Here is a 26,414-nt window from a genome sequence, read left to right as displayed (position 1 = left end):
TATAGTGGTGTTTTACATATATATTTCAGTTCATTGTTCATGGTGATGTAGTTTTGTGTTAGTTATGTTTATATATTGCATGTTATTAAACTGTAGATTTGATAGGATGAGTTGTGTTTTTAGTTGAGCATTATATGTATACATTGTTATGGTTTTGTGTTTTATTATTACTGTGGTGTAAAAGGTTTGATATGGATTTTTTGATTGATTTTTATTTATATTTAATTGCATCTATTTATACATTATTTTTATGTAGAGAGTTTATTAGGTGGTGTTACATGGCATACTAGGATTTCTCCCAGTCTTGTATCTTGGGATACATCAATGCTCCGCTAATATGGTGGCGAGTTTTAGCTCGCGTAGCATGTTTATTCCTGGCAGAATTCGCAGTAGAAAAGACATATAGCATGTTCTGTGCTGAGGAAGATTTTAAATGATTCATAGTATGCATCTATTTGGATTATTTACTAGTCGCACACTATCATTGTTTGTTGCTATGGTAGCATGTGAAGTCTCGCATAATGCTTTTTTTCTCGCGAGAATTCTAAGTAGGAGAGATACACAGAGCATTATGATACGTTTCAAAATATTTTTTGGCACAGATCCAATTTTATGAAGTTTTATAATCTTTGACCTTAGCAATACCTATTAATATTGGATTACCAAGTGATAAGGTAACTCTAAAAAGTTAATGGTGCAGCGATGCGAGCATCATTGTGTGTTTTTTGTTTATGTATAGAGCAATGGCTTAGTCCGTTAGTTGAAATATGTTTATACCCTTTGAGATCAACATTACTCTAAGCAATGAGGTTAGCAATGTTTAAATTGCATTTAGATCAGAGATGATGAGGTGATAAGAAGCACTATTACTGAATGTGAATGTTATGCCTTAAAATTGCAGTTGTTACATAAAACTAAAATGCACACATCATGTTATGAAAAAATGTATAATGATTATAATGTTATATTACATTAGATTCAATGTTTTGAAATATTACATGAGATTTGATTGTAGATAATGAATAAATTCTTATACATGTTAAATGTTTTGAATTTTTATTGAGAGAGATTGCATTTAAAATGGGACAGACTGCTTTAATATGCTTAGTTTTTGATTAATTAATGGCAATAGGCTATGAGCACTGATTGGTTGTTGTGTTTTACAAAAAGAAGCATTGTTTAATGGAATTCTATGTCTGATGAAGCGTGGTGGGACTATGAGAAAGTGCTGACTTTTTTATTGAACAAACGTTGGACTTTTATGCTGTGAGTGCCCTTTACCTGCTTGGATTCTACATTATTCATTTTTGGAGTGTGGTCTGGACTTTATCTGGTGCAGTGGTTTTGTTTTTGTTTAATGATAAAAAGTTCTACCTGCATAGCTTACTTAATATCAACACTTCTCTAGTTCTATATACCCATTAATAAAACTTCAACATAACTGTGCATATTACTTCTACAGTCTTGTTTAAATTGATGCTTGAAGTTAATATCTGTGCAAGTTCCAAGACCTTAACTACCCATCTACGAAATTACATCAGTGTTGCTGCAGAGAGTCTCCACCAAAGTTCCTTCACCGTTATGTACCTTCACCGTTATGTACCTTCCAGTGAAATAACATCAGTGTTGATTTTTGATACTTTATACCTACAAAAGTACCCTCACCTTAAATACCTGCAAAGAAAGGCCATCAGTGGTGGCTTCTGATACTTACAAGTTAGGAAACCTTCATAAATGTTAAGAACATGTCTATCAAATGACATCAGTGTTAGCTTCAGAAGACCATTAGCATGTACAAAAGTTCTCTTACCTAAAGTACATGCTGGTGAAATGAGAACAGTGTTAGTTCATATTTCCCATTACTCAGCTTAAATGCCTCCCTAAGAAAAGGCATCATTTTTTATTTCTGGGAGTTAATATCTATGAAAGTTCCCTCACCTTATTAGTCTTAGCTTTTGATAATTATTGTCTATGAATGTGAGATCCTAGGAAGTAAATAACCAGCTACCAATGGCAATTCCTTTTCCTTGCATTGGTCTTTAACTTCTTTGTCCTTAAGGATAAGGATCAAATGCAGACTTCTCAAGTAATTAAATCTAATCTGGATCTTGAAGATAAGCTGGCAGACCAAAATATTTGCGGAGATGAACCTTCTCTGGGTGATCAATGGTAGACTGGCATACACTGGGTAAATGTGCATTCTGAGTCATACTTGTCCTAAACTCTGACAATAAAATACTTTCTTGTAACGGAACGAAGGTGCTTTTTAATTGCAGTTGTGCTTACAATAAGGATATAAAACATATTAGGCAAGTGATCGTAGAACCCATAAGATACATAGCCATATATACATTTAACTTTTCAAGAACTTAATAGTGCTCACCTGCCAAACTGAGCAAGGTCATACATGATATCCCTAGAGTACATTTGTGTCTACTATCCAGTCATCAAGACTAACCTTTAAGGTAGGCAAAGTACTACATTGCTTGACCCGTAGGGATAACTTATTCGGGTTCCTATTACGCGATCGAAAATCCCTTTAGGCGAATACAAAGACGAACCATATTGCGTGAAGTACATAAAACCCGAACGGTCAAAACTGCGGATTTCGAAATGTCGAATTGTTTTTGTTGGCCCGTCTGCGGTACAGCTCCATAAGGTAAGTGTGCGATAGATAGGACTTTAGTGTTAGGATTTTGGTTAAGGCAAGTGTATAGATAGGTACTGTATGTAAGAGTTAGTGTAGTGTTAGGTGTAGGGTTTTTTTGTGTGTATGTATGTGTATTTATTTTGTTTAGGTGTATGTCTGAAGGGGATGTGTGCGGTAGCTACGGACCTTAGGGTTAGGGAGGGGTTAAGGAGAGTGCATAGATAGTTGTGTTTGTGAGGTTTAGTGCAGTGTTGGAGGCAGGGTTTTGGTGCTTTAGTTTAGGTTAGAAGTAGGGTTTGGTTAGTGCGTGTATGTGGTTTATTTATTTTGTTTGGGTAGGTAGTATTATATTGGGTGGTGGAGTTGGCCGACTAGGACAGTTCGATATTTTTTTTTCGCAGTTTAGTGCGTTCGGGATTTTCACGGTTCGCCGTTTAGGGGTCGATGTTTTGGTATTCGTGCATAGGGTTTTTCACTTTGCTAATACAGACCCACTTATTCCATAGCCTAAGAACATTTCTCGACAGTGAGTCTTGTTTATTTGTTTTATTTATTGGTATAGATTTAGACCTTTAGTGCGGTTATTTGTAAAGCCACTAGTTTTACAAAGAAATAGGAGGTCAAATATGACTTGATCTTTCATGGCTCAAAAAGCAGGACACAGGCCCATTTGCAGCAACATGTAGGCTACTGAGTATAACGGGAGTCCTGCTAATTTATCCGGGTAGTTGATAGATTTAATACCTTTAATTTTCTTGGTTAGAAATGTTTGGGGCCTTTCCAATTGAGTAATATGCTTGGATTTACCAAAGAGGGCACTGTACTCAGTGAGGGGTCTAATAGAGAAGAATACAGTGGCAGGATACTTCTTTGGATCTTGAAGATATTCTCTTGGAAATCAACTGGGCTAGATAGAAAGACTTCCTGACTATGGTGGAAATATGATGATCGGATAAGAGACAGTGATCCACTTAAGCACCTAGATCTCTTATGACCATAGCTATCTTAAGAAGAGTACAATTTATAGTTTATGAGGTGGGGCAACTTTTTGCCAAATGTTACTATGCTGCACTTTTTTTTATTTAGTTTGATATTATTTTTGATACACTATGTACTGTATGTGCATATTCCAGCCCTTGTTGAAGGAGTTTTGTATTATTAGATGAACAGTGCCCAGTTTGCAGTAATCAGGAAACTTGGTCAACCACACTTAAGGGATTTTGGATCAAATGTTTACAAAATAAACAGCAGAAGGTCTAGTACTGATCCCTGTGGCACACCACTAGTTAAAATTTTACATTCAGAAAAGGGAATCAGTAACTTTTACAACTTGGTATCACTGGACAGCCAATTTACAATCCAGCAGACCAATACAGAGGTTTACATTATGCTCATCTAATATTTCCATAATATCAGCATGGGGGATAGTGTCAAAGCCTTGGCCAGGTCAAAATAAGCAGTGTGCATAACATGATCACTGTCCACAGCCCCTGTAACTTTTTCAAAGCAGCTTACTAGGTTCAGGAGACAGGACCTGCCTTTCATAAAACCAAACTGACTGGGATCTGGATCAGTTAGGCTGCACATCTATATAAATCAGTATTACTATGCTACGTTCCATAGCTTTACATTTAAGGCTGGTAAGGCTGATGTGTCTACAATTACTAGGGTCTGTAGTAGGACGATTCTTGTGTAGGGGAGTCATACTGGCTGCTCTGCAAGCATCAGCAACAAACCCTGTAGACAGGCTGAGGATGAACAGTTTAAGTAGAGGCTCAGGCAATACATATGTTAACACTAATGAGAATGCAGCCTGGTATATTGCCCAGTCCCTTGCAAGTATTATGAATAGCCCTTGACAGGGATTCTAAGACTTGTTCTAAAGTGATTTCAGGGGAAACTAAATTCTTATGGACAGTGGTGCAACAATGTTGATAGAAGGGGTAAAGTTGCCACTAAATTTGTCTGCTAAAATACTAGCTATATCCTTGGAGTCAGAATGGGTGATATTATTATTGCTGGACACTATCCTTTAATTTGTAGTTTCCATTGGAATCAATAAGCAGATACAGATTCCAAAAGTTCATGTAATAATGATCTGACCAGTAACGGGAAGGTTATGTTACTGCTTCAAAATTGATAGAAGTTTTACACAAAACCTCAGAAAAGTACTTCAAGGTGGGATTATTCCGACTCTTCATGCACATCTGTACCTCATACTGACTGAGGAGAACTCTCAGATGTGAAACAAACAAAAGGTGGGACTGATGGACATGGTATGCAAGTATGAGGAACTCTCAGATGTGAAACAAACAAATGGTGGAACTGATGGACATGGTATGCACTTTGGAGAACTAGCATGTGGGAACGCAGGTCTGAAACCACAGATATCCAGCTCACAGAAAAGGGTGGAACAATGGAGAAACAATATTATTTTACTATGCATCTCTCCTGAAGACCTTGTGCAGTACATATATGAATAATCAATATACACTACTTACAAAGTGATTCACAGGGAGGAAAAACAGTAGATCATACCAACCCAAAAGTAATGCACTGTAATGCAGTACACGTACATATTAACATAAATATCGTGACAAGTTTACAGCTGCATCAGTCCCAACAAAAGTTATAGTACACTGAATACCACAACGACACACAAGCACACACACTGTTAGTGTGATATATTACCAGAGTAATTCAGTAAAAATGGTATAGCCAGTTGTCTATATGGAGTAAAAGAAATGTGCAACATGAGCACCTGCAAAAGGCAGAAATGTACAAACATGGAAAAAGCATAGAAAAAGAAAAAAAAATACATGCAAAGATAAGTAGTGAATCACAACAAGACACTAGCATACAACTGTGCATCTGAACAATCAGAAATTCAACCAATGAATAGAGCAACTAGAAGCAGTATGCTAATGTACGGCAAGCAAGAGGTAATGGGATGCAAATCTTCATCAGTATGCAGGGATGCGTAATGAGGTTGATGCATGTCGTCAGTACTAGGAATTTTGGTTCCCAATCATGTGTAGCAGAAACAGATCATGTACGCATGGAGTAGCTAACCTGTAATGAACCACAGCTCTGTGCATATGCTACTATTATCATCAAACAGTACTATACACATGTGCCACAGATTTCCAAGTAACAGATGTCTACTGTGTTATGTCACATTTCCATCCTTCTGGAAGCATTTCATGGCCATGAAACTATCGCCACTGTATGTACAATAGTACGCTCTGATGTATATGATGGTCTCTCACACTTGTCATGTAGAGAGTTGTAGCTCCTAATACCAGGTGACGCAACAGTAGTTACTAGAAGACAGATGTCTTGCCTTACACTACTCACCTTGTCACCCTGCCATAACAGCTGTTTTGCAGCAGAGTGTTGAAATGTGTGGAACTGACATGGCTGTATCCTACTGCTGCAGGTAGTAACTGTTGACCTTACCACTTCTTCTTGTCTATATAGTCCTGTTAGATCATGCCTCACAATATCAGAGTTCTGGATTGCCATGTAACTCTATTCCCATTTGGCAGAATCAGAATAAGAAGGGCTCCTTTCAGATTCATGTCCTCTGCAATGTTAGTACGCACAGCCCACTGTTTAACATACAGGCACATCATGCCCTTCATAGTGCATGACTCAAGGATATAAGATTTCTTTGTGCATCTGAATCTCCAACAGAGTCCATCACAGGCACCACTGCGGCATATTATGTTTTTTGTCTCTTGTCATTTTTTACAGCCTCCTACATCAGGAGTCTTCAAACTTGCTTCTCCATTCCAGCCCAGGTTAAAATAACTTTTCTAACTAACATCTTCCTTGTATCCCATTTTTTACAGTTTTACTTTGTTCTCTAGACTTCAGATGTTTGAGGTGAAGCTTCTTTAAGCTTTATTCTAATGTTCTTTTAAGTCCGTTAGACATTTACACTCGCCTTTGTTGCCGACTCCTTTTTATTAATTTGTATAGCATTTTCAGCAAAAGGACGGCTTTAAACTCATCCATTCTCCTTATTTTAGCAGTTTTGTTAATTCTAGTATGGTGCTCATTATTTTAAATGACATGCAACCCCCCCCCCCCCCCCCCCCCCCAAGACACAACGCATTGTAAACAGATTTTTTTTTTGTGGCACTCTCAGTTTTACAGTAGAATGAGGTATATAAAGCAAAATGGCCTGGGGCGATGACTTGAAGATGAAAGCAACTTACCCTCTTTTCATTTGTTCAGTTTAAACAGCCAGGCTTTATAGAACTAGTATGCATTTGTGTGAAATACAGTGGAAAAATCATTTACTATGATTTCATAAAAACTGTTATATGAGCAACTTTCTATGCATATTAGAGCCATATTTAACATCTATCCCTGATGATGGGCCTTTGTTCCTCATTACTTGTTGGCTTTGTCTTTTATTTTTGCACTAAAAGCTTGAGCAGTACTATTTATCACATTCAGGTGTGGTGCACAACATAACCTGGAAAAAATGACTGGGTGGGAATGGATACTGTCCAATTAAAACTAAGTTACTCTGTTGTTTGGTTATTGTAAACACTACGGCTTTGCAGGACTGGCGTGTATTTGTGTGACACAGGTTGGAATATTTTACTGTTGTTACTTCGTGTTCATATAAGGTGTATACAGTCAACAATGGTTATAATTGCTAGGTATGGGACTGTCTGTGTATTGTAACTCATTTTCTGACAATATTCAAAGTAAAGTTCAAATAACTGTACAGCATGAAACATTTACAGTTGTATTTTAACTGTCAAAGCAGAAGGCAGCTTACTTGGTTCCAGACTGTTCACCGAGCCTCTCATACTCGCCAACAGTAGGAGAAGGAGCATTAAACAACTCATCTGGAAACTCTTCATTGGGGCTGGCTTCTGCTGAGCTGTAGTTGTTGTAATCTTCATCAGCCAGCCTTTTTGATGACATTGTTGCTAAACCAACAAAGACAAAATAGCATTAGTAATACATATATTGTTCTTCATATTACTAGGAAAATATTAAATTGGGCAAGTATGTATAGCATGCATGGATTATCTTTTATCTGTGGTAACCATCATAAAAGGAGACACTTCACACGATTTACTGCAGAAAGTGACAAGGTATCTTACTAAGAATTTTTTTTTGTCAGAACAAATTGATTCCAGCTGGATTCAAAGCTAAGACTTCATAGCTACCAGATCCATTTTGTGAAACAGACCTATTAATGTTAACACTATAAAATACCATTAATTGCCCTGATGCTAAACAATGCTGAAGACAGGAACACTTAATATTTTACTCATGTTATTTTACCATTAGTGTGAAATATAAAAAACAAATTCAGTTTATAACACTTTGAGTACAACAGTGTTATGGACAGCATAGCTAACAGTTAGATATAAGATCAGTAAATACAGTGGATATAAAAAGTGTACACACCCTTGTTAAAATGCCAGGTTTTTGTGATATAAAAAAGAGACCACAATAAATAATTTCAAAACATTTCCCACCTTTAATCTGACCTATAACCTGTACAATTCAATTGAAAAACAAACACATCTGTTAGGGAAAAAATATAAAAAATAAAAAACGTACAATAAGCTGGTTGCGTAAGTGTGCACACCCTTAACTAATACTTTGTTGAAGCACGTTTTGATTTAATTACATCATTCAGTCTTCTTGCATACACACCTGCCATCAATTAGAGAGACTGATTAACCCCAAATAAAGTTCAGCTGTCCTAGTAGGATTTTCCTGACATTTACTCAGTTGCTTGCTACAGCAAAAGCCATGGTTTGCAGAGAGCTTACAAAGCATCAAAGGGATCTCATTGTTGAAAGGTATCAGTCAGGAGAAGGGAAGGGTACAAAACAATTTCCACAGCATTGGATATACCATGGAACACAGTGAAGAGCTGGACTTCCCCTCCAGTACCGATGAAAAGACAAGATGAAAACTGGTCAAGGAGGCTGCCAAGAGACCTAAAGCAACACTGAAGAAGCTGCAGGAATTTCTGGCAAGTACTGGTTGTGTACTACATGTGACAATAATCTCCTGTATTCTCCATATGTCTGGACTATGGGGTAGGGTTGCAAGACGGAATCCTTTTCTTGCACAGAAAAACATCCAAACCCAGCTAAAATTTGCAAAACAATACATCAAGTATCCCAAAAGCATGTGGGAAAATATGTTATGGTCTGATGAGACCAAGGTTGAACTTTTTCGCCATGATTCCAAAAGGTACATTTGGCACAAAAACAACACTTCACATCACCAAAAGAACACCATCCCCATGGTGAACCATGGTGGTGGCAGTATCATGCTTTGGGGTTGCTTTTCTTCAGCTGAAACTGGGGATTTAGTCAAGGTGGAGGGAATTATGAACAGTTCCAAACACCAATCACTTTTGGCACAAAACCTTCAGGCGTCTGCTAGAAAGCTGAAGATGAAGCGGAATTGCACCTTTCAACACGATAATGACCCCAAGCATACATCCAAATCAACAAAAGAATGGCTTCACCAGAAGAAAATTAAAATTTTGGAATAGATCAGAGTCCAGACCTAAATCCAATAGAAAATCTGTGAGATGACCTGAAGAGGGCTGTGAACAAGAGATGCCTTCGCAATCCAACAGATTTAGAGCACTTTTGCAAGGAAGAGAGGGCAAATATTGCCAAGTCAAGATATGCCATGTTGATAGACTCCTACCCAACCCAAGAAGACTGAATGCTGTAATTAAATCAAAAGGTGCTTCAACAAAGTATTAGTTTAAGGGTGTGCACACTTCTGTAACCAGCTTATTGTACTCCCCCCCCCCCCCCCCAACAGATTTGTTTTTCAAATAAATTGTAAAAACCTGGCATTTTAACAGGGGTGTGTACACTTTTTGTATCCACTGTATCTGTGATCACTGAGGCAGTCTGTTCTGTCAAAATATTTTGACTATATTGCCCTGTGTTAAGTCAGCACCATGAACTGTTCAATTATGAATGAACAGAAGTTGATCTCTCACCCCTTTCCCTGCATAGGTGTCCACTCCAGCTTGAATGCTGCTAAACAAACCTAGGTCATCTGAGGCACAGAATGGGTACTGTCCCACTCTGCATCCATGGCGCTAACCACAGTGTACTTGTGTACGAATATGCACTATATGAAATATACATCTCTTTCAAAAGAAAACTACTTAAATGAAAGCACATTCTTCCCAAGATTCTCATCTAAAAGGAGCAAAATGTTTCTGTAAGGAAAAATCAAACTAACCTTGGGTTTCATAAACCTAGTGCACAGGAGTGTGCCATCCTTTTGTGCAGTATGTTCTGTACTATAGCAATCAGCAGCATGATTCAGGTCTATGTTGTATGAAAGACCTTGCCTGACTAAGAATTGTACAAAGGAGTATACAGTGTTCCGGTGTTAATCTCCATCACAACTGCTGTAGAGGCAAGTTTAATAGCCAGAAGCTGCTGCTGTTGCTGCTACTCTTCCTAATTTGCTCAACAGTGCCTTCTACTGTCATGCTTATGTGGTGGATCTAGGTACTTTATCAGTAATGACATCCAGTACTATACAAGTGCTCACCTGTATCAATGTAGGTTTTTTTTTTTTTTTTTGTAGGATCACAGGTCCAGTATGTTGCTTCATTCCACAGGACCAGTACATTGTTTTGTTCCATATGCTGATCAACATAATAGCAGAGGAGGAGGATTGCTACACCACAAAAAGCAACACCACCCTACCTGATGCAGCTACTATCCTATAGGTTACCCAGATTGATTGGACCAGTTGGTACTCAAACGGTGCTGCCTTCTGGAATCGTGTATAATCGGGGAGGGTGTGGTTTGCATATATATACATATATATATATATATATATATATATATATATATATATATACACATACATACACACACACACACACACACACACACTTTATGCATGTAATATAATGAGTATGTAACAGAACAAGACAGTGTAAGTGGTCTACCCCAGTGCTTACTATTCTGTATGAAGAGCTATAGACTATTGTATGTAGGTGTTTTCCATACCAGCCTCTTTCCTCTGTGCACTAATGTTTATTAATAAGGACCTAAATGGTGGTAAAAATTAAAAAAATGCAGAACATATTCCTGCTTTGTCTGAATATACTGCCTTGATCATTTGCGGAATGGTTCCATTCAAGCAAAAATCAAAATAGCTTGTGTTGCTATAACTCATTACCTGGAGTATTTTAAAGTATATATTTTTATGTGCTTTCTTTCTCTGCTTCCACTACTACCATTTCTGTCTCACTCTCTCTAGTACCCACCCGAGCTATCTTATTAGAATCTGAAGGATGCAATAAAATGGAAAGCAGTCTTATGGCTGTGTTTTAACCACAGAGAGAAAATGAGATGGGAAGAAAGCATCTTTCATCTCCTAAGAACCAGTATGATAAGAACTTACTTCTAATAAACAACACAGGAAATGAAAGGAATAAAATTTACTTTCATCAGCTGTAGGGATGGAATATATGATCTTCCATTATTATGCAGATAGCAGTACAGAATGCTACCTTAAGAAAATCACTTGACTGCTTGTGCTTCAGTTCTTAGCAACAAAGGTACGGAGAATTCAAAAGTATTATCTGCTTTTCTATTCCATTTATAAAATACGATAACATATGACAGTTTCTGATGGCAAAATGGATGGAGTACAAGAGAGCAAGGTATGACAGAATTCTTCCCAATGCAAGTAAGACAAATCAGGTATAAAAGATGAGTGACTATAATTATTGATTTGTCCATTCTGTTATCAATACTCTGCCCTAAACCCTTAACTGAAACCCAAACAACATCCAACAAAATAGAAAACGATGTTCTCTGCTTTACTGTAAACTGTACTTGTGCAACTGCCACCATGTCTAACTGGACTACTTCAAATATAGGCTACAAGCTATGAAACACCAAACTGATTCAACTGATACTCACTCACTTTCCAAATGAAGACAAATGAAAACCCTGAACATGTACATGGCACTTTTTTATTCTGTTTTTTTTTTTTGTCTTAAATGACATCTGATCTCCAGCTCTCTGACTTGATGTCTATTACTATATCTGTGTTATCCCTCTGAGGATTCCCTTCAGAAGCTCAAAGTTTCAAAACTTTGAACTTCACAAGTCCAAGACCAGAAGATCGAAGTCTTGAAACTTCGAACGTTCTGAATGGAGACTGCCGTTCAGCAAGGATCATATTAACCGTTTTCTTCAATGTAGTGCGATCTTGGAGTTGGTATATTTATTTAGCAGGGGGACTTTTCCCCCTGCAAAAATGCAAAAAAAAGTATTTGTTTTTATTTATTTATTTTTTTTGTTTATTTAGTTTTTGAAATTTCAAAACTTCAGTCTTCTGGTCTCAGCCTTTTTAGTTCGAAGTTTTGAAACTTTGAGCTTTAGATGTAGACTAAAGACTCTGATGGGAGGGGGTAAGATTTCTACAGTGAGGGAGATGATGTCATTATAAAAACAGCTGACAAAGTTTTGTCTTTTATTACCGAAGTCGCCTGAACACATGGCAAGCAATGTCTCAATGTGTTGTGCCCACACATTTGTATGTGTTCCCACCAAGTCAACCTGCCAGTACTGTGAACTGTGCTGTTTGGTGCTTGTTATCACCAAGTTTCCATCCCAGCAGAGTTTAGTGATAAAAAAACAACACATACACAGCTCTTTTTTTTAAAACACCAGCTCACTAGCCACCTGATCCCCGCAAACAGGAAACTGAAATGCTTGTTGAAGAATTGTCAACAATGCGCAGTTGAGAGGTCTTCCACTAAACCATCAGGTTAGCTATATCCTTTCAATGTAGCTAATAGAAATGTACAGTGATTAAGGTAATAAATTATAAATTAGCTACATTTTGTACACCACAGTTCAAATGTAGCAATCTCAGTTTCATGGCAGTCACTTAACTTATCCACAGTGATGGCAGTAATATATTACAATATGTAATACATTACAGTAATATATATTACAGTAATATATGAAAATTTCGAGTAACTAGTAATATAACTAGTTACGTTTTCAAAATAGTTATAAAGCAATAGTACTGTATTACTTTTTTTTAGTAACTAGTAACTTAAATACCAATTACTTTTGCTTAAAACAGTGATTCTCAAAGCAGGCGATATCACTCCCTAAAGAGTGATAGGAAACTTCCGGGGGCCCTGGATAGTATGAATAGTAATCAGATGTTAGGAGGTAATGCAGACTTTGAAGGGGCAATTTGGATAAAAATTACAACATAATGTTGGCACAACTCATAGCACGTAGCATTCATAACATACCTCTCAACTGTACCACATTCCTTAGCATTTCCCAGTTTTGGGCTCAAAATAATAGGGTGTCATGAATTCCCGATTGGCCCCATTAAATCCTGATTTTGGCATGCAGACAAAAGCGCTGGAACCATCACAATTTTAAGAGGCTTCAATTTAAAAAAAAAAAAAAAAAAAAACACCCCATGATGGTGACATTGCCTCCTTTAAGGAGGCCCATTTGACATTCCTTATTGACTACTGGAACAATTGCTGATGTCATTCATTTCATGACCCATGTGTAGATAATGCCAGAGGAGGGGTATAAGGGTTCAGATTCAAGCATCTATTATTCTAATCCACTTACAGATTTTGTGTCAGTATGCATTTTGAACAATAAGATATACTGAATTGTTGAAATCCTCAACAATTTAACAGAAAAACAAACTACCAGAGACAGGACAAAAACAAAGGCAAAATCAGGAATAAATGGTAGGTATGATTGCATATTATCCTGTTTGTTAGGTGGACGTCATTTTAGTGAGTTTGTGTTTCAAATGTTTCCTCGATGTAAAGAAAAAAGAAGTTATGTACCTACCATAACGTTCCATGTTAGTTGTCTTCATCTCGCCTTTTTCTTGCTGTTTGGGATCGGAGCCGATCCTTGGCTCCGACTCGGCCATCTTCTATAACTCGAGAGCTGTTTACTGGCTCGAGGCTACCCTATATCCCATGATGCCTAGCGCTAGCTACCCAGATCTCGTTTGTAAAAGCTAAGCCCAAACTTAACCAGAGAAACAACCTGCCCAGGAACAGGTTGAGCATACTATCATACTCTCTAAGTCAGTAGAGGAACAAACCAGAGAATACTCAGCCAGTGAAACCAAAACTCCTCTCAATCCAATAGGACAGGGGGACGGAGGGTGGGACGCAAGAAGGCGGCGAGATGAAGACAACTAACATGGAACGTTATGGTAGGTACATAACTTCTTTATGCTAAGTTGTCTATCTCGCCTTCGTTCTTGCTGGTTTGGACAGCGTCCCTAGCACCTATAATCCTGGGCGGCTCATTGAAACAGACTGTTTAGAACAGTGGAGCCAAAGTCAGCTCTGATCCTGGAGACCATATCTAGTTTGTAATGAGAAATAAAAGTATGAGGATTTGCCCACGTGGCAGCTGCACAAATAGAATCCATGGGCAACCTAGATTGGAAGGGTACAGAGATGGCCAAAGCCCTAGTAGAATGACCTTTCAGTTTGATAGGCAAGTCTTTGTTTCTCAATTGATAAATGAAGGTAATACTGTGAGAAAACCACCTGGATAAGGTCACTTTGGAAACTGGGAGACCTTGTTTGCCTAGAGCATAGGAAAGGAATAGTTGGTCAGACTTCCTTGTATCCTTGGTCCTATGCAAGTAAAAACGCAGTTGTCTATGAATGTCCAATTGGTGTAATTTGTATTCTGCCTTGTTGGTGTGGTTAGGGAAAAACACAGGAAAGTCTATAGATTGGTTTAAATTATTTTCTGAGCATACTTTCGGAAGGAAAGATGGATTAGTCCTCAGAGCAACCCTATCCTTATGAAAAACCAAGTATGGAGGACGAACACATAGTGCCTGAAGTTCAGAGACGCGTCTGGCTGATGTAATAGCCACCAGAAAGAGTGTTTTCCAAGATAGGAATTTAATTGAGCAGGGCGCTGCAGGTTCAAAGGGGGGGCATAATTAGAGAGGTTAGTACCAAATTAAGGTCCCAAGGAGGAGGGGGATCTCTCACTTGAGGTCTAAGGAGAGAAGTCCCTCTTAGAAAGGCTTTACAGAGCTTATGAGACATAATGTTTGAATTAGACAACCCAATATGAAAGTTAGAAATTGCTGCCAATTGAACCCTGATTGTAGCAGAAGCGGACCCAGAATGAAAGAGTTGTGCTAAGAACTCCATAACATCGTGGACTGGGGCTGAAAAGGGATCTATGTTCCTAGCCTCTGCCCAATAAGAAAAACATTTCCATTTACTTGCATAAGTTTTTCTAGTCATGGACTTGTGAGAGGACACAATAATCTCATGCATGGCCGGGGAAATGCTGGGAAGCCTGGCTAGGGTTGGAATTGGAGCAACCAAGCTGTGAGCTGGAGTGTTTGAAGGGATTGATGCAACCCGCCTGATTGATGAATCAGTAGGTCTGGAATGGGATCCAGAGTCCAGGGTTGCTCGAGAAGGTAATGATGCAGGAACGGAAACATATCTGTCGAGGCCAGTAGGGGGCAATGAGGACCATTTTGCACCGCAATGATATACCTTTCTGTATGAGCTTCGGTATCAGGGGAAATGGAGGGAAGGCATAAAGTAGTCCCTGAGGCCAATCGTGGATTAGAGCGTCTCTGGGAGAGTGACCTGGAAGTGGAAGAATGGAGAAGTAGTTGCTGCATTTGCTGTTGAAGGGGGTGGCAAAAAGATCGCAGCAAGACTGTCCCCATTTGTGGAAGATCAGATCCGCAACTACCTGATTCAGAGACCACTTGTGAGGCATGAGAATAGCTCTGCTGAGCCTGTCCGCTATGACGTTGGAACTCCCAGGGATGTACATTGCAATCAGAAATCGTTGGGAGGAAATCGCCCACTGCCAGAGTCCGTGTGCTTCTCGACATAGGGGATAGGACCTGGTTCCACCCTGCTTGTTGATGTACCACACCACTGACATGTTGTCCATTTGAATTGCAATGGTCCCAGAAGGGAGAGAGTCCTGAAGAGCTTGCAACGCTAGGAGCATGGTTCTCATTTCGAGGACGTTTAAATGCAGATGGTACTCGTCAGGCTGCCAAGTGCCTTGGACTGTCCTGCCCTGATAAGGCCCCCCCCCACCCTATCAGGAAGGAGTCTGTGGTCACTGTGGCAACCAGAGGGGGCTGAATGAAGGGTCTGCCCTGAGACACTACTGGGGAGACCATCCACCAGGAAAGGTGCCTTTTGCATGCTTCTGTGATCATGATCATGTGAGGCATGGGCAGCAGTTGAAAAGACCATTGTGTGAACAAAAGCCACTGAAGGATTCTCATGTGAAAGCGGGCCAGAAGGATTAGAAGAATTGCCGCTGCCATGGAACCCAGAGTTTGAAGGACGAACCTGACTTGGATCTTTTTGCTCAGCATTAGAATTTGAACTTGCTGGCGAATTGTAGACACCCTGTCTGGCGACAGCCTTGCGGACATGTTCCTTGTGTCTAAGTCTGCTCCTATATAGGTGATAGATTGACAGGGCAACAAGGCAGATTTTTCGAAGTTTATTGTGATGCCTAGCTGGAAGCAAATTGTGATTGTGTAGTCCCTGGCTTGGAGAAGTTCATGCCTGATAGTAGCAGTGAGGAGCCAATCGTCTAGATACGGAAACACCTGGAATCCTCGATGTCTCAGGTGAGCCGTGACCACTGCCATACACTTGGTGAACACCCTGGGGGCAGTGGTGAGACCAAAGGGCAGAGCTCTGAACTGGTAATGACTGGCTCCCAGCCGGAAGCGAATGAATCTCCTGGAATGCCTGTCCATTTTGATATGATAGTACACATCCTGAAGATCTATGGAGCACATGCAATTGTCCTGACCCAAAAAGGGTAGAATGGACTGTAGCGTGACCATCCGAAACTTTGTTCTTTGAACAGACTTGTTCAATCTGCTGAGATCCAGAATCAGTCTCCAGTCCCCTGTCTTTTTTGGTACCAAAAAGAACCTTGAGTAAGTTCCGGATCCGGATCCGTGTTGGTCTGCCGGGACTTCCTGGATGACTCTCTTTTTTTTTTTTAGCGGTTTTGAAACTTCTATGACTGCTTGGTCCCTCAGATTGGGTGGAACATCTGGAAGGGATTTGCTTGAAGGTAAAGAGGGCTGACATGAGCTTCATGGTGGAGCTGACTACAGAATTAAGGGTCACCAGTTGGGAAGCCACTTTAGCTTGAGCCCCCTCAGCAGATGGATCTTGAAGGGTATTCTCCGAGCTCTTAAAGGAGATCCCTCTGAAGCCAGGTAAAATGGCATAAGTAGTTCAGTGACCTCATAGAAAAGTCGCTGAAGCAAACATTCGCTTCCCATATCTGTCCATAGTCCTAGACTCCTTGTTAGGAGGATGGACAGACGAAGAAGTTTCCGCTAACTCCTTTTTTGTGGCTGCTGCTACCACCATGGCATCCACCGGAACACCTTTGGTAAGGAACTGCTTATCATGGGGTGCAGTGATAAACTTTCCAGGTCTCCTCGGGGTTGGTTCCATGGTATCCGGGGCTGACCAAGCCTTTCAAGCCACCACTGACATAAGTGGATCGAAAGGCGGAGAAACCCAGGAGGTGGAAGGTCGGGAACCGAACGCATCCAGGAATACAGACTCATCCTTAGTAGGGGCTAGGGGATTCCAGTTCCCCCTCTGCTTAAGCATTTCGAGGATGTCCGAAAAGGAAACATCTTCAGAGGGGAATCTCGGGGACCCTTCCGAGTCATCTAAGTCTGTATCAGAAGTGACAGACTCAGGGAAGTCAATGTGCTTCCTCTTGCACTTCTTACGAGGGGGCTCCTCTGAATGATCAGGGGAGGCCTCGAAAGAAGAGGAAACACCCACTGGGGTGCCCTGGAGCGCTGGTTCCGCACACTTGGGGTCTGGAGAAGCAGCAGAGGTTGGCACAGGCACTACAAGCGACGGAGCCGATGGGGTCAATAGTGGAGCTGACTCAGTGGCCAGCACACTCCTCATGACATCAAAGGTGTCCCTGCCACGATGCAGAGAAGGCTCCGGTTCCGAGGAAATCAGAATCCTTCTCCGCACTGAGGGAGATGGCTCCAAGGCCAATGTAGGAGCCGAGCTCACCTGCGCCGAAGCTCCGAGAGGGAGAGGGGGGTCGGACAAGGGTCCGATGCCACTCGCCCCCTCGGAGCAGAGGGTGCCCCAGCGCCCAGATCCCTCAACGGACGGTACCATCGAGGGAATCGGAGCCGACGACGGAACCGAAGGAGAAAGAGTTATCGGAGCCGACGGTTCCACTACTCGAACCCCAACGAACTCTGGCTCCGAGCTCAATGGAGTCGGAGGAGGAACATCGATAGAAGTGAACGGAGCCGACACCTGTTGAGGAGGGCTGGAAAACATCTTGGCAAGTGCCTGCAACCTACTGACCACTCTCTCCACGTTGTGATCTGAGTGCCTAGAGGATCGAGAGGAGTGAGAGGATCTGTGACTGCGCTCGCTCTGAAGCAGGGGAGACCGAGGAGCCGAATGAATCGATTCCAGAGAGGGTGACCTCTGCCTCTTGTGGCTCCGCGATGGCTCCGAAGTTTCTGATGGAGCTGATGGGGAGAGTGTCTTATCGGTTCCAGCCGGAACCGAAGTAGCAGGCAGAGTCTGAACCAAAGACGGCTCCACACTTGGAGCCGACGATTTTGGGGATTTCACAGGCTGAGTCTTGGCCGGTAAATCCTGGGGCTTTAAAAGGCCCCTAAGAATAAGCTTATTCTTACGCTCCTGCAGAACTCTTGGACTAAATGCATGGCAGATAGAACAAGAGTCCTGCAGGTGCACAGTGCCTAAGGAACAGACGCAAGAAGTGTGCCTATCTGTCAGAGACATTTTTTGACAGCATGAGTCACACTTCTTGAACCCAGACACCTTGGATTCTTTAGACATCCTGAAACCAAAAAGACAACAACCAATATACAGTCTACAGAAAAAACACAGACAGTACGGTATAATACAGACTAAAGTTTTTTTTTTTTTTTTAGGAAGCCACTAACTCAAACGGCTGGCCTAACAAGAAGGTATAAGGAAAGCCTCTAACCTAAACGGCTAACCTGACAAGAAAAATGATAAGGAGGGGGAGGGGAAGAACTCTCTAATTAAAACGAGTTCTAAGAGGGAAGGGAGACTACAAAAAAAATACACTTAACTACCACAACAAGTATAAAACTAAAAATTAATAATACCCACTAAGAAAAAAGATTATGTCACAGAAAAAAGTTCTATAATAAAGTCAATACAAGCCTGAGCCAGAAAAACGACACCTTGCAGCTGAAGCGGCAAACGAGATCTGTAGCTAGCACGAGGCATCATGGGATAAGGGGTAGCCTCGAGCCAGTAAACAGCTCTTGAGCTATAGAAGATGGCCGAGTCGGAGCCAGCAAGAACGAAGGCGAGATAGACAACTTAACATTGCAGTTTAAGAGCTGGTAGCCCGCAGAACTCATACTGCTCAGCATTTCGGCATACAAATTTTAAACATAGCCATCTGGCAAACATATAATGCGTGGAGGAAGACAATGGTCTGAAATCTGGAAAAATTTTCAATAGTGTGCTTAAAAACTTAAAACGGTTTTAGAATAGTGTGCATTTTCTGAAGGATATCAAGAATTAAAACATTTTCGAGAAACAAATACACTGCAGTCAGATAATAATGATAATAATTACAGCTGTACTTGACGGACGTGACCATAGAATTCTGCACAAGCATGGTGTTGCATTAAACTAACATTACTGCAGCTCATACAGGTTTTACAAACTAACAGAGCCACACAAGTCAGTAAGTCCATGAGTAGAATGGGAAGATAGTTAAACTGTCCTCTACAAGCATAAGTGCCATAATTAAAGTTTTTACATACTAGATATCTTAAGTCACAACATTAATGAAAAGTAAAAGCGGCTGCCATGAAATCCAGGAGTTAACTTCTGCTTTAGGACTGAACGGCAGCAACTTCAATGCTAGTGCAACAACTAATGCGTGCTATTAAACTCATTCCGCACTTACTGCAGAATTTAAACTAGCCATGCCAAGGTAATTGTGAGTGAGTGTATGACTTTACAAGTGTACGAGTATGTATGTCAGTTAAACTGGCGGTTCATTTTTCTGTATGAGAGAGATTGTGTGCGTGTAGCTACGTAATTTAAACTAGCCGTTCGCATGAGGGATAAAGCATGTGTGTTACTGTGTCAGAAAATAGTTGTTTGTATGACTGTGTGGCTGTGTGAGAGCAGAGAAAAGGTAGATGTGTGCGAAAGAGAAGAGGAGGTGTGTGTGTGTGTGTGTGTGTGTGTGTGTGTGTGTGTGTGAGAGAGAGAGTGAGCAGAGAGAAGGTGTGTGTGTGTGGGGGGGGGGGGGGGGGTATATAACATACCTCTCAACTGTCCAGATTCAGCCACATAGTTTTGGTCTGCTTCTCATAAAATTTGTGGTTTTCTGGTAAATCATGGAGGACTGAAGTCAATAAATAATATACGAGTTTCAGACTTCATAACCTTCATAAAATGCATAATAACACAAACCTGTTATTCTGTCAGCTTTCTAAGTTTATATGAGCAATATTTTAAATTCTGTCCCTATTTTTGGGCCTTTGTCCTCCTATTATACTAGTCTTTGACCAGATTTCTTGCACTAAGAGGTTACTGCAGAATTTAGAAAGTACCAATTTATTATGTTTTACATTTAAAGACTGTTATTTTGTATTGCTTTGAAGTTGCATTAAACACTAAATGACACAGTTATCAAAGAGGACTGCTGCAAATAGCAAGGGCCTTCTCCATAACCATGCTACTTAATTATACTAAGTCTGAGATAACCATACCACAGAATAAATCTAATTCCCCAAGTTACCACACTCTTGATGCTGGCATACATATCTTATCAACCAAATGTTTACCATCATATGTTTCAGTGTTGATCATAGCTGTTTCACTACATATACGTGGTATTATTTGTGCTGCTTAATAAAACAAGGCAATTAACAGTACATCACATTCCACTGTGAAACTTTTTACAATATTTTTAACATGGTATGTTAAGCACACATTGCTGTACTCTTAAAGAACAATACTGCTACAGCTTCTACATATATAATGAGTACAACACTATTGCATTACAATTTAGTTATTCCAGAAACATTACTTTATTGTTTTATTCAGTCATTCTCTGATATTTAATTAAACCAATTCAGTGCTGTGAGGGAGCAGGAGCCCCTCATAGCAAGAAGTGGGTGCAAGGTAGACAAAGAAATCATGGGAACAGTGCCAATCTACAAGAGGACACATGCACACACACGGAAATACATACGTCATATTATATATACTCACAGACAATTTGGAGGACTGTCGAATCACTGATGTCCTACCTTTTGACGACAGTTAGAGGTATGAGTCAGTGCCCAGCATCAGCAGCTACCAGATTTGTTTACAAAAACTACTATTGCACATTTACATAACTACAAGAGCAGAAGATTTCAAAATCAGATTTATTTTATCCATTGATTAGATTGACCTGATACCCACATATTGACAACAGTGGTTTTGTTACAGCAATGACTGTTATGACAGACTTTAGTTTCCTACTGTCCCACTTTAGTTCTCTTACAGTGGATATAAAAAGAGTGTACACACCCCTGTTAAAATGCCAGGTTTTTGTGATATAAAACCACAACAAATAATTTCAAAACTGTTCTCACCTTTAATGTGATCTATAACCTGTACAAATCAATTGAAAAACAAATCTGTTAGGGGAAAAAATATAAAAAATAAAAAACGTACAATAAGTTGGTCGCATAAGTGTGCACGCCCTTAAACTAATACTTTGTTGAAGCACCTTTTGTCTTGACAAATTTTTGTTACGTTCTGTTTAAAATTCTTTTTAGGTTTTTATAGGTCTTGTGCTGCTGGCTGTGTATGGTTTCGTTTACGATTCAGTGGTGCAGCGGTAGCATTGTCGCCTCATAGCAAGAAGTTCTCCAGTTTGATTCTCGGCTGGGGTGCCTTCTGTGTAGAGTCTGCATGTCCTCCCTGCATTTGTGTGGATTTTCTCCGGGTACCCTGGAATGTTTCTCCCTGGGCCTCCTCTGAAAATTGGCTTTGTTCCAAGTCAGACTTTCCCAGTAAACAAATGTTAAATAAATAATTATTTTCTGGCTGTGTATGGTTTGGTTTAATTATTATCTGTGACTGTCTAGCTATAAAGACTAATCGTCATCTTCTCCTTTCAGCTGCTCCTGTCAGAGGTCACCATGGCAGATCATCAACCTGCAGAACAAGTGGCTGTACAGTTTTACGGTGTTGAGTTGCCAGCCTGGCACCCAACCTTCCTCAGAAGGCACATGCATGCACACACCACACCTAGGGTCAATTTAGAATGTCCAATCCACCTGCAGCATGTCTTAGGAATGTGGGAAGAAATAGGAGCACCCGGAGGAAACTCACGCGAACACAAGGAGGACATGCAAACTCCACACAGAATGCACCCCAGCTGAGAATCAAACCAGAGAACCTCTTACTGTGAGGTGACATCACTAACCGCTGCAGCACTGTGCTGCCCAGCTATACAGCTATAAAGACTAGTCTGCTGGAGTTTTTCAACTGTTAAATGCTAGTCATCATCATTGTAAGATTGTGTACACAACTTTAATAATGCACTTATATGGACATGCTTACTTGTGAGAGTAAATCTCAATATTATAAATGCCAAACTACCCTTATGTAAAAAGTAATGCATTACTTTAGTTAGTAACTAGTAATAATAATAATATATTACCATTTTTGAATAGTAGTAAGTAATAGTAATATATTACTTTCACTGAAAAATAACTAGTAAAAGTAATTCAATATATTTATAAATAACAAGCACAACGCTGCTTATCCAAAATAACAGGATTACCTTAGAAAGCAGATAACTATAAGCTAGGTTAACAAACAGTTAAAGAAATTTCAACAGTTTTAGACCTCTACAGAATAGAATATCTCCTGTTAATTCATAATTTAAATGAACTGCATATCCTGAAGTGAGCACTTCTACCTACACATTAGGAGTGTATAGAGGATACATGGTCTATAGATGACAAAACTGGAACCGTTGTACATATACACAAGCATATGCAACTTTATATGTTTCTCAGACAAAATGTTTTATTACAGATGATCAGGAGGATTCACAAACATTATGCAGTTGTGCACCAAAGCAAAAACTGAAATGCAGTGGTCTGCAGTTTGTAATGTGCACAGTGCTGCCTGACCTACACACACACATATATATATATATATATATATATATATATATATATATATATATATATGGATCTATATTGCAACATCGAATGCTTAAAACAGCGAACAATGTTACATCGACACATTTTCAGTGAAAGCTAAAAATGTCGAATCCAAAGAACAGCGATTTCTTTCCTAGGGAAAGAAATTGCTGTTCCAACCCCCACAAAAAAAAAAAAAAAAAAACACATTACACACTTCCAAACACATACACACATACCCAATCCTAATTATACCCCCCAAAAACCAGTAAACAACTAAATACACAAAGCACATAACCCAAACATACATTTAACGGAAAAAAAAAACAGTAAACATTTTAAACCATACGCTCCCTAACCCTAAGGTCAGTAGCTCTCGCCCATTTACATAAACAGCTCCAAACACATACACACTTACCTTAATCAAATTTCTACCCGCCCAAAACAAAGTAAACAACTGAAAACACACACACACGTACCTCAACCATACATTTGACACAAATATAAAACAGTAAACACTTTCATACATATGCACTTACCTTAACCCACACCCTAACCCTAAGGTCAGTAACTGTTGCACAATCACGCTCGGGAGCTATACCGGACAAGGGACCACACTACACTTCAGAACACGGCAAAACAACAAAGCAGTCAAGCGACTTCTTTCCCAGGGAAAGAATTCGCTGAACAGCCACTTCGCTGTTTTGCCTGTTCGCTCTACATGTGTCGACGAAAACGCATTCGACATAATGCGTTTTCGTTGTACTCATAGGAACCCTCTATATATATATATATATATATATATATATATATACATATATATATACATATATATATATATACATATATATATATACATATATATATATATATATATATATATATAGGTCTACTGAAAAAGACTGAAAATCTACTTGTTCGAAAACAAACAATGGATTCTCTGTTACACAAAACTGCACTTCCACGAAGAACGGTTCAACGAACCGTTAAGGAACACAGGTGCCAAAGCACATACAGTGGGGAAAAGGAATTTACGTGTTTCCCCACTGTAGTGTGATCTTGGAGTTGGTATATTTAAGTAGGGGGGTGTGGGAGGCACAGCCCCCCATTGAGAGGTGTAGGGAGGCTTGCTCCCCTGCAAAACTAATGTCACTGTGCTCTTTAATCGGTTCGTTGAACCGATGTTCGCTGAAGTGCACGTTCGCGTAACCGCGGGTCTACTGTTTATATTCGAAGTGAGTTTTCGAATATATACAGTAGACCTATATATATATATATATATATATATATATATATATATATATATACACACACACAGATATAGATATATATGTGGATCTACTTCAAATTAATGAAAGACCACTTACCCAAATAACGAAATCGCAGAGAAGAAAAGTCCAAAACCAGATTTTAATGAACGACCGTAACGCTGACACTTTTCTCAGCGTAAGTATACAGTCGACTAACATTTCACGAACAAACGCACAGGACTTTCTCCAACCCACCCAGGTGGGGCCTGTGCCCCCAACTCCCCCCCTAACTAAATATACCAACACCGAGATTGCACTACAGTGGGAAAAAGGGCAAATTTCCCCAAGTTGGCCAATTGGATACTTACCTGAGAAACGGTTCGGCAATATGGTTGTTCATTAAAATCAGGTTTCAGATATTTAATCTCAGTGACTTTGTCTTCGGATAAGTGGATATTCGTTAATTTGAAGTAGACTGGTTATATACATGCTCGTGCACACACACATTTTATATATATATATATATATATATATATATATATATATATATATATGAAACAGAAAGGCTAACCTGCAAAAGGGATTCATACACACCATCCTTTTCTGCTCATTCAATATTCCACCTATTTCACTCTCCTTTCCACTTATCAACATTTACCTTCTCTCTCTCTCTTGCACACAGCTTACATCTCCTAACTATGTATGTCCAACCCCCGCAAAAAAACGATAAGGACAAGTATGTTCGCATAACTTATCCACCTTTAAAATAGACACTATCATCTCCACACTTAAAGAAATAAAGTGGAATGTACTAAAATACCTCCCCTCTGGATGAAGCAATCCTAGCAGCCAACAATCTATTAATGTTGCGTCTTTTGGCTTTTCCCGGTTAGGGGTCGCCACAGCGGAACTCCGGTCTGCTACTGATTGGCAGTAGATTTTTACGTACCGAGTTGCCGGCTCTGACGCACAACCTTCAATGAAGGTACGCCCATTCACGCACGTCTCCACACAGAAGACGCTTTAGCTGAGAATCGAACAGGACAACGTCTTACTGTGAGGTGACAATGCTACCGCAGCACCACCACCGCAGTAAGTAAACTAAATGATCGTGCCTCCCTTAGAAAAAAAAGTGTCAGACTCTCCTGAGCACCATGGCTTCCAGAAATACAAAACAAATGATGCCACTTAGAGGCAAAGCCTGGAAAACATGTCTCTCAAACAAATCCCAGGAAAACCTATTATACTTCAGACAAAAAATAAAACTAAGTATAGTATAAGACATGATAAAATGTCCACTGTTTTAAAACTTGTAACAGGCTCAACATAACAACCCAAAACATTTCTGGTCATCTATCCAAAACTTACTAAATCCTGGACACAAGCCCTAGCCTAACCCCTGTCCTAAAGAGTCTTCTGCAACTACTGCTAACAACATCAGCACCTACCACTTAAAATCGGTTACCTCCCTTACTGAAGGCAACTAAAACAATGACCTAAGTAACACTCACCACTCACTAAGCAACACTCACTCACTCGCCCGTAATGACTGTGGGAGGAATAAAGATGCCTTGTTGAAGTTCCAAGTAGTTCATTCAGTTAAGTAGGTAGATGAACAAGTGTTCTTGTTCCTCACACAGGGAAGGAATCAAAGAGGAAGTTGCCTAGATCTGCTAGTTAAAGTGATTTTATCAAGAATAATCCTTTGTACTCTGTTCCTGGTTAGTTCTGTCATCCTCTAGGTCACAGGTGGGAAACTAGATTTCACTCAAGCCCTCAGGATTACCTCTGTTTTCAATTAGTGCACTATCTTACCACTAACAATATCTTATTCCCAACTCAGCATGGCTTTTGTCCCAACCATAGCACACCACTGCCCTAATTCATTTCACGGATACAATTAAAAAAAGTAGAAATTATGGTAACCTAGTATCTTCCTTATTCGTAGACCTGTCAAATGTACTTGACATAGTCTGTCATATTAAACTATCACTAAAACTCTCCTCACTTGGTATCTCTCCCACCATCCTCTCATGGTTTAATAGGGGTGGGATGTTGGCATAATGGTTAAGGTGTTTACCTTACAGACACAAGATGCAGGGTTTGATTCTCACATGGGGTATTTGGCTAGGCTTAAAATGGCCCACAAGGGCACTTAGCCTAGTACTAATCTATGAATAGCTATCTACCTAACC

The 26,414-nt window shown here is 39.9% G+C and overlaps 1 protein-coding gene across 6 annotated transcripts in view; it reads right to left on the bottom strand.

The window, feature by feature from the left end:
- The window catches only part of LOC122799976 (proton-coupled amino acid transporter 1-like), a 1,348,908-nt gene that overhangs the window by 1,044,284 nt on the left and 278,210 nt on the right, over positions 1 to 26,414 (bottom strand). For all 6 annotated transcript variants that reach the window (XM_044069408.1, XM_044069412.1, XM_044069406.1 and 3 more), the window contains one exon: positions 7,449 to 7,602. In XM_044069408.1, coding sequence (XP_043925343.1) covers positions 7,449 to 7,602 — 154 coding nt within the window. The remainder of the gene's footprint in view (positions 1 to 7,448; positions 7,603 to 26,414) is intronic.

The sequence above is a fragment of the Protopterus annectens genome, chromosome 4.part0 (assembly GCF_019279795.1).
Source record: "Protopterus annectens isolate FY-2018-M chromosome 4.part0, PAN1.0, whole genome shotgun sequence".
Lineage (NCBI taxonomy): Eukaryota > Metazoa > Chordata > Ceratodontiformes > Protopteridae > Protopterus > Protopterus annectens.
The sequence above is the reverse complement of the archived record's forward strand: the minus strand, read 5'-3'. Positions and strand labels throughout refer to the sequence as shown.